Source organism: Amblyomma maculatum, chromosome 3, assembly GCF_055883805.1.
Source record: "Amblyomma maculatum isolate TAMU_Amacu chromosome 3, ASM5588380v1, whole genome shotgun sequence".
NCBI classification, from domain to species: domain Eukaryota; kingdom Metazoa; phylum Arthropoda; class Arachnida; order Ixodida; family Ixodidae; genus Amblyomma; species Amblyomma maculatum.
In genome coordinates, this window is record NC_139346.1 from 206790616 (window position 1) to 206803449 (window position 12834).

At 46.5% G+C, this 12834-nt stretch overlaps 1 protein-coding gene across 1 annotated transcript in view; it reads left to right on the plus strand.

The window, feature by feature from the left end:
• Nucleotides 1-12834, plus strand: part of Prp8 (pre-mRNA processing factor 8) — a 65188-nt gene that overhangs the window by 43693 nt on the left and 8661 nt on the right. Inside the window, exons 27-33 of the mRNA XM_084599408.1 lie at nt 1800-1960; nt 5025-5216; nt 6911-7148; nt 7466-7594; nt 10401-10882; nt 11258-11449; nt 12355-12544. Of these exons, the coding sequence (XP_084455534.1) occupies nt 1800-1960; nt 5025-5216; nt 6911-7148; nt 7466-7594; nt 10401-10882; nt 11258-11449; nt 12355-12544 (1584 nt within the window). The remainder of the gene's footprint in view (nt 1-1799; nt 1961-5024; nt 5217-6910; nt 7149-7465; nt 7595-10400; nt 10883-11257; nt 11450-12354; nt 12545-12834) is intronic.

The following is a 12834-nucleotide window of genomic DNA, read 5'->3' on the forward strand; positions in this document are numbered from 1 at the left end:
GTCATCCATGACTTGTTGTTCGCCTTGTACTGCACAGGTAGGCTACGAGTTCCCTTAAAACAGCGCGGCTTGGCACTTTTGCCTATGACTAACGGCGGACGCTTGTCCGAGCCATCCATGTTTGTGCAAAGCAGCACTGTGATGCGTTTTTTGCTGTGTTTGCCGCCGTTACAGCGCTGCCCCTTGAAGTCGAGCGTCCTAGCCGGCAACATCTCGTAGAATAGCCCGGTCTCGTCGGCGTTGTAAATGTCTGCAGGCGCGAAGTTGCTTAAAATTCCGGCCATGTTACTCGCCTTCCAAGCAGCTGCTCCGTCCACGTCTGCTGACATTGACTCGCCGCACAACACTTTTCCAACGATGTTATGGCGGGCCTTGAAACGGTTTAGCCAGCCAATGCTGGCTTTAAAATCATCAATGCCAAGTAGGCATGCATAGTTCAAGGCTTTCTGCTAAACGATGCTTCCGGACAGGGGGACGTTGCTGGCTCGTGCTTCCACAAACCACGCATGCACTGCTTTGTCCAACTCTTCATGGAGGGGCCGCGTCACCTTTTTGTGCTTCGAGGATGTGCCTGAAGCAAGTGCCATTCTCACGCTGTCCTTATTGCCTAGAATCGTTGACAGCGAACTTGCAGGAATTCCGAAGTCTTCAGCAATTGCCGCTTTCTTCCTTCCGCTTTCTGCTTGGGCGATTATTTGAGCTTTTTGCTCAAGGGAAAGAGTTTTGCGTTTTTTCACTTGCGTTGCCATCGTGTCCTGCGGATGAAAACTCGTCGTTGTCGAAGAGAAAGGCAGCGAGTGAACAACGCGACCACGACACAAAGCCAAAATGGCGGAACTGCAATCACGTGATTTCATGCTTAATGTGGCTTTGGATTTGACTTGGACTTCTCGCCAATAAAACTAGTTTCGGTTTCGATTTTGAACGCGAAACCGAAACTTATGTAATACCCTCTGATGAGGGTCTTTAAGGTATTAAAGTGATGTGATGATGTGATGATGATTCGTTGTGGCGGGATTCAACTGTAGCACTCTGAAAGAAAACAGCTCGGAGACTGCACCCTGCCCATGAACACATCATCAGCTGACACTTGGTTCGTAGAATTCCAGTTATCGCGCCCGCTTTCCCAAGTGTGGATTTTCTCCCTGCCACATATTCGCCAGTGATTTCCTCCTGCTACCTTCACGTCTGCATTGTCTGCTGCAATAGGCATAGATCCCTATGAGCTTGCCCTGTACCAGGGGAATGTTGGTGATGACAATAGCAACTCATCTGTGGGCTCACTGGACTCACCAGGCAGCATGGAAGGTGAACATGCGTGTGAAGGCATTGACCTTGCTTGTGCATGCCTGAGGGGCTCGTACAGGACACAAGCAGACGACTTTCACAGCTACTGGAAGCCTGTCCGTGATGTCATGTGGACTATGACATCACCATACTCATGATTTATGGGAGAATAGAGAATAGTTCACTATGCCCTGACCAAGCAGTCCAAAAATTTTAAAAAACACTGTTCCTAAAAATAATAAATCGCCAACTCTGTTTCAAGGAGCTATACTTTGGGTGAACGCTCAAAAGTATTTGCTCCGACATTGAACACGTTTATGTAGCCAGACAACGGGGTTACGGGAGAAGCAGCAATTTTTTTGCCTTCTTTTGAAATCTTGGTGCAAATTGCAACCTTGACTGATAAAAATAATGTGGAGTCAGTCGAATGAACATTCAGTGTGTTTAGGTTAGTAAAAGGTGCTGCAGCTGTTTGTTTATCTAAACCACTCTGTATTTATTCGTACGTGTAGGTCTTCGACCAAGAGCTGGACGCCTTGGAAATTGAGACCGTACAGAAGGAGACCATCCATCCTCGGAAGTCGTACAAGATGAACAGCTCTTGCGCTGACGTGCTGCTTTTTGCCACCTACAAATGGAACGTGTCTCGTCCATCACTTCTGGCTGACTCAAAGTGAGCATTTATTGTGGCTGTGGCATTCCCAAGTGCAGTAGAATCTCTCTGATACAATTCTGATGGGGTTCTGGGAAATGTTCTTATCACTCGAACTTTAAATAGAGAATTATGGGAAGTCCATGCACACCAGCTGATAGAATTTACTGTGGCTGTAGCAAAGTGCAATATCCCATTTATGGAGGAATCCATCTGTGCCTGCATAGGGTGTACCAACCACTAAGGGACATCTGCGTGCGTGTGTGTGTGTGGGGGGGGGGGGGTGCGCACGCACAGATAACCACAGCAGAAGTGTAGCATGTTAGTGGATTATGGATTGGACTGTGCTAAAACTCTTTGGCCACGCTGTACTGCTGATTGCTTACGGTGCCTGCTACGTGCCCACTTGTGATGTCTGTGATGTGCTGGCAGCATTTGATGTTCAGGGGTCTGGTTATGGCTGAGCATGGGTATTGTCTATAGTGGCGTTGGAGAATATGCAGAACACCTGAATTGCTGGACATTGCGTTAATGCACGCTTGCCAGGGTACTTCACGAATTCTTATCTATAAGTTTCTAATGAAGCAACTCTGTTCAATACCACGCGCATAACTAGGGCTTCCAAATCATTTTTGTGTGTGGGAAAGTTCCCCGATTTTCAAGCAGTGCTAAAGGTGGTGTCCTTGTCTCTTCGGCCACAATGCGCCCATGCTGCATAAAATGCTAAGGTTTGGAGAATGTTTGAAAACCACAAAGTAATCGGCTAAATATCTTGGTACCAATTTTTTTTATTATCGAGTGTTTTGAGTTTCCAAATACGGTAAAAGCTCATTCATTTGAATTTACTGGACCAGGAAAACGCTCAAACTATATGACTTTGGGCACCATCCGTGGGCGGCATCTGGAAGCTCTTGTGTGCGTACATTTTGAAGTCTTCCCGCGTGGGTTGTGGAAAGTTTGGGTGCGGCCCTTGCACGACCTGTGACTTTGGGCGCCATCCGTGGGTGGCATCTGGAAACTCTTGTGCGCATACATTTTGAAGTCTATTCCCGCGTGGGTCGTGGAAAGTTTGGGTGCGGCCCTTACACGTGTTTATACGGTAGTTCGGTTTAATTTTTTGTATATAGATAAAGTGGAAAAAATTGCTTTGATCATTGCATTCTTTACCTATTAAACCATTTAGGCTTGCTTTAAAAATTATTTCTTGTACTGATCTATTTTTTCTGCACTGACATACTAATAGTAAAGTCGAACCCGGATATATCGAACTCGAAGGGGATCGCGAAAAAGTTCGGTATATCGATAATTCGATATACAGAAATCGGCTTGTGACGGCACTTACGATGTGAAAAATGATATCGTATTTGTCGCGTAATCAGCCCACTCGCATAATGAACCCACCCTCCACATTTGCACCCGAGAATTTGGAAAAAGAAAAAGCGTTAAGGCCAGCTCACTCACATGCAAGTGATTGAGCGATCTCAGCGACGAGCAGCAGTGACAGAGCAAAAAATTTTGAACTTGTTGGAACCGTCCCTCGAGCTCAAAACAAGGTTTCTGTGTCGGCGTGGCAGAAATCGCGAGAGTTTTTGCTTGCATGTCGATGGCGCACTTCACTCCGTTTTGGTCGTCTCATCCACAGCTCATTTCTTGGCAGCGTGCCAAGATGCTGTGCAGTGATAACGTCAGGGCGCGTTTATCTTTTGATAGCTCCTGCGGGGACCGGGAGCGAACTTGGCAAAGTGCCCGTGATGGCTTGATTGCACAAGCCTGGTTCGATTTATCACGCCGCGCTTGGGGCGAGCGTCATGATCGCAGCAGCTGACCGCATGCTTTCGTTGATTCATACATGCAAGGATAAACGATTCCCACCCAAAAAAATGAGAGAGAAGAGAGATCTGCCGCTTCTTAACATTGCAGGCACCATAGCCACGTCGGCCGCCGCGCACAGAGGGTTCGCAACACACGCTGGAGAAAGTGTCCTACGCCTGTCTGAAAACGGGCTGAGCTGGCTTGGCACATGCGTAGCGCGTGCTGAAGGAGAGAGATAGCTCGGCAGAAGAATGGGCACACCCACGCACATGGCTTGCAAACGTCATGTGCTGGCGCGCGGGAAACGATAACTGCAGATGTGCGCGACTTTGGGGAATGGGCGCGGCGCTGCCCAGGCCAGCAGTCACCGAACTGTCCCCTCTCATTCTTTCCGCGCGTGGCTTGAAAACGTCACGCGGCAAACGGCCGAGGGTGATGCAATCGTCTTTGGGGAAGGCACACTTTCCAGTGCGCGGTGCCGAGTTCGATATATTGAACGACTGGTGAAATTGAGTTCAATATATGACGCGGCTTTCCTATACTTTTACATGGGATTTTCAAGGGGATATTCCGTGAGTTCGATATAAACAAAATTCGATATATCCGGGTTCGACTGTAATAAATAAATATATTAATATTGAATAAATTGATAAATAATTTAGACAAAATTGAATGTCATATTTGACATAAGAATATATCAATAAACTAGCATAATTTCATAATTATTCACCTAGAAATAAGGAAAATTGTTTTAAGATGTTCCTTCTTGTTACTCTAAAAACATGTCAGACACGGCTTCAGTTGAGTGGCCCTGTTGAAATGTTGACTTACATTGTATAGGAATGTGGCTTTCCTTTTTGCAGACAGTTGTGTTGCCCCATCAGGTCATTTATCAGGCTTATGATGGTGTTGGCTGATCAATGCCTATCATGCAAAGGCACTTGAATTCAATTCTGGGAAGTGAACCTGTAGCAGCTCTTAATTTTGTGTGTGTTCATAGTTCAAATCTTCCCACAGCCACAGTGAATGAAAGCTGCCTCCATTTAAATTCGCTTTTCTAGGCACTTGGGCATGTGCATTATTTGTGAACAGGTTGTCAAATTGACACTGTTCCTCAGAATAGGCTGAAGTATAGTATGTCATTCCATGACTTATTCAAACTGATCTTGATAAACAACTCGTTTGTCACCTTGGTGTTGAGGCTGTATTGAGATTTTAATGCATCATCCGGTCATATTGAATGATCATGTATCGGGATTTTGTGGCGCCACAGGGACACTATGGATGGCACGACAACACAGAAGTACTGGATTGATGTGCAGCTGCGCTGGGGTGACTATGACTCGCATGATGTGGAGCGTTATGCCCGCGCCAAGTTCCTGGACTACACGACTGACAACATGAGCATTTACCCGTCACCTACGGGTGTGCTCATCGCCATCGACCTTGCCTACAACCTGCACAGGTAAGTGGCGCTTGCTTTGGCTACTTCATTTCTGACAGCAATTCACGAAAAATAAAGCAGAGAGCACACAAGAGCCGCCACTATGGTGTGTGACCACGCCAACCGCGCTACCACTAGTCACGTGCCATTGACAGTTAGCAAAACAAAGCCTGGGCAGCCGGGGCTGGCGATACCAATGCCGACATGGATTGCGGAAGCTCGTGACAGAGGGAATATGATGGTGATGATAATCCGAGGCTTCGGGTGCCATCCATGGGTGGAATCTGGAAGCTCCTGTTTGTATCAATTTTGAACTCTATTCTCTCGTGGGTCATGGAAAGTTTGGGTGCTGCACTTACACAGATTTTTCTTTTTAATATTTGCTTCGGGAAATAGGGTTGCGGTCCATATACAGGTGTGGCCTTTACACGCATTTATATGGTAACTGCTCCTTGAGCTGCTCCGAAACACTCCATCCTGCATCCGCCCCGTAGTTAATCAAATGTGATCCCACATCTATAGCAGTGAAAAAATGTCCCTTGTACAAAGAGAGGTAATAGAAAGGCAAAGAAGTGCGCTTGAAGGCAAGTGCCCACTAAGGTACGGAGGTGAGCACAGGCTGCTTAACGATGCGGCGAGTGGCGGGGAGCCACGTCGAGGGAGCACCGTGCGTACTTGTCTGCAGAGAGGCCAAAGTTGTGGGCATAGGAGCGACACGCGACGGCTCAGTTCGGTGTAACGCACTTGTACAATGCTGCTTGGTGGCAGCTGTGACAACCGCAGTTGTAATATTGATACGTCCCACTGTCTCGTTGGCTGCAGCTGTGCGCCCACTCCATTTCCTCATTGGTTAAGCCACGGGACGCACGCGTCACCACCTTCTCTTTCGCGCTTGAAGTTCGTGAAGAGAAAGCAGGTTCAGGCCGACATATCTGAAATCCGTGATTGCGACTAGCAGTGCTACGCACCAAAAAAACTGCTGCATATGCGAAAATGGCTTGAAACCTTGCAAGATGACTTAATAACATTGACAGCATAAAGCCTGTGATGAGTGCATGGTTTCATCTTAAGGAACAACCTATGTGTCAGCTACGGGAGTGGGGTTGGACATCAGAAGAATGGCAAAAGAAAAATTACCAGCATCGTGCCATACAGCTGCAAAAGGTGGCATGTGGATGGGTTCTGAAGGCTGGCAGATGTATGGCTGATGGTCGCCGTGGGATGACATCAGGATCTAAAACTGTTGCTAGGGTATATTTTGGCCTAGCAACAAGGGCCTTTCTATCATCATCATGCTTGCGATTATGCGCACACCAGAGGTGGGAGCGCGTTGGAGGGCACCACTAATTAGGCAGGATTGTTACACATAGGCTTGCCCTGTCAGTGATACATCAACTCTTTGCCCCTAATTTTTGTGGTTCTTTCATTCTTTCACTGTGCTGAAGGTATGCGCTCCTTACGTGCTGTTTGAATTTCAGGCAGGGGACTCTCCTATTACAACTGTTAGTAAGCAGGCTTCATCGTTGCTTTGATGCCAACCTTTTTACAGATTTTTCTGGGGGCTTTTGTATAATTAAGGTTTTTTTTTTTTTTTTTTTAAGTTCAAGTGAACAAGCTTCTGCTGAATTATTTTTGCTCATGGTCCAGGGAGGTGTGCGCATTGTGCAAGTCATGTGACTTACCTGTAGTGGCATGTGGCTTCCATTTGTATGCAGTGCCTATGGCAACTGGTACCCTGGCTGCAAGCCTTTGATCCAGCAAGCCATGGCCAAGATTATGAAAGCCAACCCTGCGCTGTATGTATTGCGGGAACGCATTCGCAAGGGCCTCCAGCTGTACTCTTCAGAGCCAACTGAGCCCTACCTCAGCTCCCAGAACTATGGCGAGCTCTTCTCTAACCAAATCATCTGGTTTGTGGATGACACCAATGTCTACCGAGTCACAATTCACAAGGTGTGTTTCATCATCTTTTTTGCAATTGCATGATTCAAGAGAGAGCAGTCTTGGGCTTTTATGGAGTGTGATTTCTCTGAAAACTACAGGGCTGTTTGCCAATTGCTGCCATCACTTGCTGATGTTCACCTATGTAAGGACTTCTGTGTAGCTCATAGACTGCTGCCTATTGTCTAAGTTTAATAAAGAGGTTTTGTCTGGGCAGCTTTAGTACCCTAAAAGACCTTTTGTAACCGTGCCCAGTGAAATGAAGATAAGTTGAAGCAGCAGCCACAACTTTTTCTTTGTTTCTCTCATGTTCACTTGCTTGCCAACAGACATTTGAAGGCAACCTGACCACAAAGCCCATCAACGGGGCTATCTTCATCTTCAACCCGCGCACTGGGCAGCTGTTCCTCAAGATCATCCACACTTCTGTCTGGGCTGGCCAGAAACGTCTGGGACAGGCAAGTGACTGAGTGTTCTTTGTGTCTGTGTTTATGTGAGCTAGGAATTGGGAGGAAAGCCAGTCAAATACCGCATTACTCACTTCGATATTCAAAACTTTTCGATGTTTGCACAACCCTAGCCTTATGGGGTTTAATACCTGAAAGCGACTCAGGCTATGTGGGATGCCATAGTGAAGGGCTCCAAAAAATTTTGACACGTGAGGTTTTTTTAATCTGCGATGTGTCAGTGCATGTTAACGCTAAACTCCATAAAACCAAACTGTTGGTCATCAACCACAGTCTGCTTTCATTTCATTTCTCATTTGAGCATGGTAAGCTCTCACTTGCATGTTTAAGACATGAGATATCTTCTAAGCAGCACGCATGCTTGTAATCCAGTCTAGCTGCCGTGGTGATTACATTATGCATGATAGGGGCACCACTCAGATGTGTGCTGCCTGTGGGTGGAAACGGCCATGCACTGTTTCGTGTGCATTTAATATTTAATAACAAGAAATCTGGAATGTATGGCATATTAGTTTGGTTATTTGTGTCAAACTAGAAGTGCAGTGAAACCTCGTTATAACGAACAGTTTAAAAATCGGAAAATAGTTCGCTGTATCCATAATTTGTAATATAAAATTTCGTAGAAATGCATGCAAGAGCAGCAAAATTCAGTCAGAGAAGGCACAGCAACTCGGAGGGTGCTTACTTAGGTCACTTCCATTTATTTACTCGCAAAGAACGGCGTTATCGCAGCCTGCTTTTTTTTTATTGATTGCGTTCTTTATCACGCCCTGTTCCACAATTTGCAAACACTCAACAAGGGCAAACCCACTACCCTCTATAGCGCTGCAGTGTCGGTGCAGTAAATCCAATGCAGCAAGCGCTTCTTGTGAAGTCGGAATGTTCTCATCGTCTGCAGGGTCAGCCTGAGCTTCGTCTGCGAAATTTTCAAAGATTTCCGTAGCGATTTCGGCGTCCGTCAGTACAGCCATGGGCACTGCAATGTCGTCGCCACCTACAAAGTCTTCTACAGTTATTGTTGCGGGCATGTCACCAAGAAGACGCGAAAAATTGTTCCAAGCTTCATCGAGCTCGCGGAGCTCTGCTTCTGCTTTGTCGGGATCGTCACCATTGTCACTGATGCATGGGCCTCTGCTAAAACAAAACCTGCGTGCTGAAAGCAGTTGGCAATCTTTTCGCCTTTCACGCTGTCCCATGCCGCTTTAAGCATCTGGATTGCTCTCAGCAAGTCTATCTTCAAGTCCTGATTCATACGAAGCTTCATGAGAAGAGTATCAGTCTCCTCTTGTAAACTGCCTTGAAGGCCCTGATGATGCCCTGATCTAAAGGCTATAGCTTGGCTGTAGAGTTAGGCAGAAGAAAGGGAACTTCACTGTTACTGAGTGCGACATCTGTGTTGTGTGCAGTGCAGTTATCAACAAGGACGCACACTTTGCGACCCTCGCGCACAAGCTCGCAGTTCCAAGCATGCAGCCACTTCGCGAAAAAAAAAAAGTTCACGTGTCATCCAACATTTCTTGTTGGAAGCATACTCTACGAAACGTATGTGGCCCCCTTTCATGCATCTCGGGGGTTTTAAATCTCCCGATGACGAAGGGTCGCAGCTTCACAGTGCCGTCCATGTTGGCGGCAAGCAAGACAGTGATCCGGGCCTTTCCTTGCTTCCCGCCATGTTACGGCTCTCCACGTGCGTCAAGGGTATGCCTGGGTTGCATCTGTCAAAATAGGCCCGTTTTGTCCACATTAAAGATGTCCTTGGGCTGATATTTTGCAAGGATTTGCGGCCCCTCCTCTTCCAACTCCTTTCTGATGCTCTCGCACTTAGTCATCTCGCTTTTGCCAGAAATCGTTTTGCCTACGATGTCGTAGAGTGCCTTGAACCTTTGCAGCCATCTGGAGCTGGCCACGAAGTTTTCGACATCAAGGATACAGGCAAATTCTTTCGCTTTTTGTTGAAGCATCAGTCCCGACAGCAATATGTTTCAAGCTGTGATATCCAAAAACCATTCGTAGAGCGCGTTCTCCACGTCACTGAATGCAGGGGGCCGAAGACACTGTGTACTTGTCCGCGTGGTCTCTTGTGTTTGTGCCTTGATGACAGCTTTGTTCTTCAGAATGGTACTCAAAATGTTCCTTGGGATGCCAAATAAGTCCGCAAGAACGCACTTCTTTTCGCCGTTCTCCGCACGTTCATTTATCTCGAGCTTGGTCTCAACGTCAGTGCCGCTCTTTTTTTTTTTCACGTTCACTGCCATCACAGCACTATGTACACCTGCGCACCACACTCGACACGACCGCCAACACAGCCTCCACAAATCGCTAAGACGGCCACGCCACTTAGCGTTCTTTCTTTGGCTGTCAACTCTCAATGCCGACGTGGCATCTGTGGCGCTGTCAGCGCCTGCGATGTAGTCCTGAACGTTTGGTGCGCCGCACAAAATACTTTAGTGAAACGAAGCCTGCCTCCTGCTATTAAAGTGGGGTAGTGCTTGGCGTCGAGAAGTTCGTTATATCCGTTTTACGCCGAACCGTGTTTGCTATAGGAAGATAAAAATACATGCGTTTGGCAAAAATATTTCGGAAGAGTTCGATATATTCAATAATTCGTTATATGCGTGTTCGTTATACCTTCAGGATTTCATGCAAGGGCTGCCTGTTCTTTTGTCTCTGTGTGTATTGCAAACTGTTCTAGTTAAGTACTATTGTCTAAAAGGTTTCAGTTCTATGTCGTAGTAGTAGTGTTTGTTTATTTTATTCTTAATTTTTGCCCCATTGTTTGTTGCTCCTTGTACTGCAGCTGGCTAAGTGGAAGACGGCAGAAGAAGTGGCTGCGTTGATCCGGTCACTACCTGTGGAGGAGCAGCCCAAACAAATCATCGTGACACGCAAGGGCATGCTGGACCCACTGGAAGTGCACCTGCTTGACTTCCCCAACATTGTGATCAAGGGCAGCGAGCTGCAACTGCCATTCCAGGCCTGCCTCAAGGTGGAGAAGTTTGGTGACCTCATTCTCAAAGCCACTGAGCCACAAATGGTGCTCTTCAACCTCTACGATGACTGGCTCAAGACAATCTCGTCATACACTGCGTTCTCACGCCTCATCCTCATTCTGCGTGCTCTTCATGTCAACAATGAGCGCACCAAGGTAATCCTCAAACCAGACAAGACCACCATCACCGAACCGCATCACATTTGGCCCACACTCACTGACGATGAATGGATCAAGGTAGAAGTGCAGCTCAAGGACCTCATCTTGGCTGACTATGGCAAGAAGAACAAGTGGGTGCCCGTCTTCGGCTTTCCTTGTCTCACTCAAGTGCACTGCCATTTATGAGAAAAACTGATTATAAAGCTCAAAAACTGGCTAACAAGCTTGAGGTACATATTCAAAGGGGACCTTTATATTGTAACTTGACCCTTTGTGTAAGAAAAATTGAACAACTGCTTTATTGAAGGTTATAATTGAACAAATACTTGATTGAAGGTAATAATTGAACAACTATTTGATTGAAGGTTAATGCTCCTAGTCGCTAGCCAACCTGCTGTTAACCAATATTTTTTGGAATGCATTTACCATGGTTGCCTGACTTGTTAGGGACTCTGTCAAGACTTTATTTAACTGGATGCTGTATTTTTTGGCGTCGTCCTTCACAGTGTGAACGTCGCATCACTGACGCAATCGGAGATACGTGATATCATCCTGGGTATGGAGATCTCGGCCCCGTCAGCCCAGCGGCAGCAGATTGCTGAGATTGAAAAGCAGACCAAAGAGCAGTCCCAACTGACAGCCACCACTACCCGTACAGTCAACAAGCATGGCGACGAGATCATCACATCCACAACTAGGTGGGCTGTGTCATGTTGTTGTCATTCTCATGCACCCTCCCGCATGCTTGTGCAGCGATGGTATGCAGTGCAACTACAGCAAAATCTCTGTGATACTAACCCGGTCGATATAATTCACGAAATTCCCCGTCTGGAGCGCGTTGTGTATAGTGTGCAAAATTTCGGATGTTTCAAAGCTCTGCTGCAGCCTTGTGCACAACGCTTTGGCCACACATTGTCGACTCTGCGATCGCTAATCACAGTGTACAATCATCAGTCGCACTGCACTCTGTGAGGAGTTGGCGGTGGCACTGCGGTGGGTGCGTGTGGCCCGCACATTGTCACCTCTACGATTACTAGTCACGTTGCACACACGGAGCAGTTTGCTGCAGTGCACGGCCCACACATTGCAGATGTCATGATCTGTTGGGCTATGCGCACCACGAGAAGTTTGTGGTGGCAAATGGCCTATTAGTGCCAACATTGTGGTTGTCGGTGGTGAACTGTGTTGTTGTGCTCGTAAATAAATCTCGAGCTGTAAACAGATTGGCACGTATTCCTATCTCATGCATCTTTGCATACTTATTATATTTTCAGATGATACAAACCTTCGCGCAGCCCCGTGAGGTTCTATCACTGAGATTCTACTGTTCAACTTATTGGGAATGGCCAAGAAAGAAGCTGTGACTGTGCACTCATTAGTTTAGGTTACACCAGCGTGCACAGTTTCAAATGAGCATGACATTGCCACGCTCACACATGTCTTCTGAAGTCTGGTGGATGAATATATCCTATCAAATATGCAACTAATCATAACTGCTGATTCTACAAAGCACTCAGTGATGTTGGGAAAAGGGTTCTGGAAAATATAAGAGCAAGTTGTTGGTTTTGGAGATCACCCTGTTTTCGTTTCTTTTCTTCAACAGCAACTACGAAACACAGTCATTTGCATCCAAGACTGAGTGGCGTGTACGAGCCATCTCAGCAACAAACTTGCATCTGCGTACCAACCACATATACGTCTCCTCTGATGATATCAAAGAGGCTGGCTACACCTATATTCTGCCCAAAAACATCCTCAAGAAGTTCATCATCATCTCCGACTTAAGGACACAGGTTAGTTCCTCCACCCTTTTCCCTCATTTTTTTTCTTCTTCTGTTTCAAGGCATTCAGCTCCAGCTGGCACAGCTTTTTAAAACTGTTTCCACTCTTTGTGGATGACAGTTGGCAAAATTTAGTGTGCACAGCATAGCCGCATTGATATGTTAACAGTCAAATGCCCAAACTTGCTGGCAGTAAAAGTGTCCCTTAGTGTTTTTCTTCAACGTTATGTATTCCTGAATGACACAATTTTTTGCTGCTACATTAAGAATTTCAGCAAAATTTCTCCTTACGATTCGTTTAG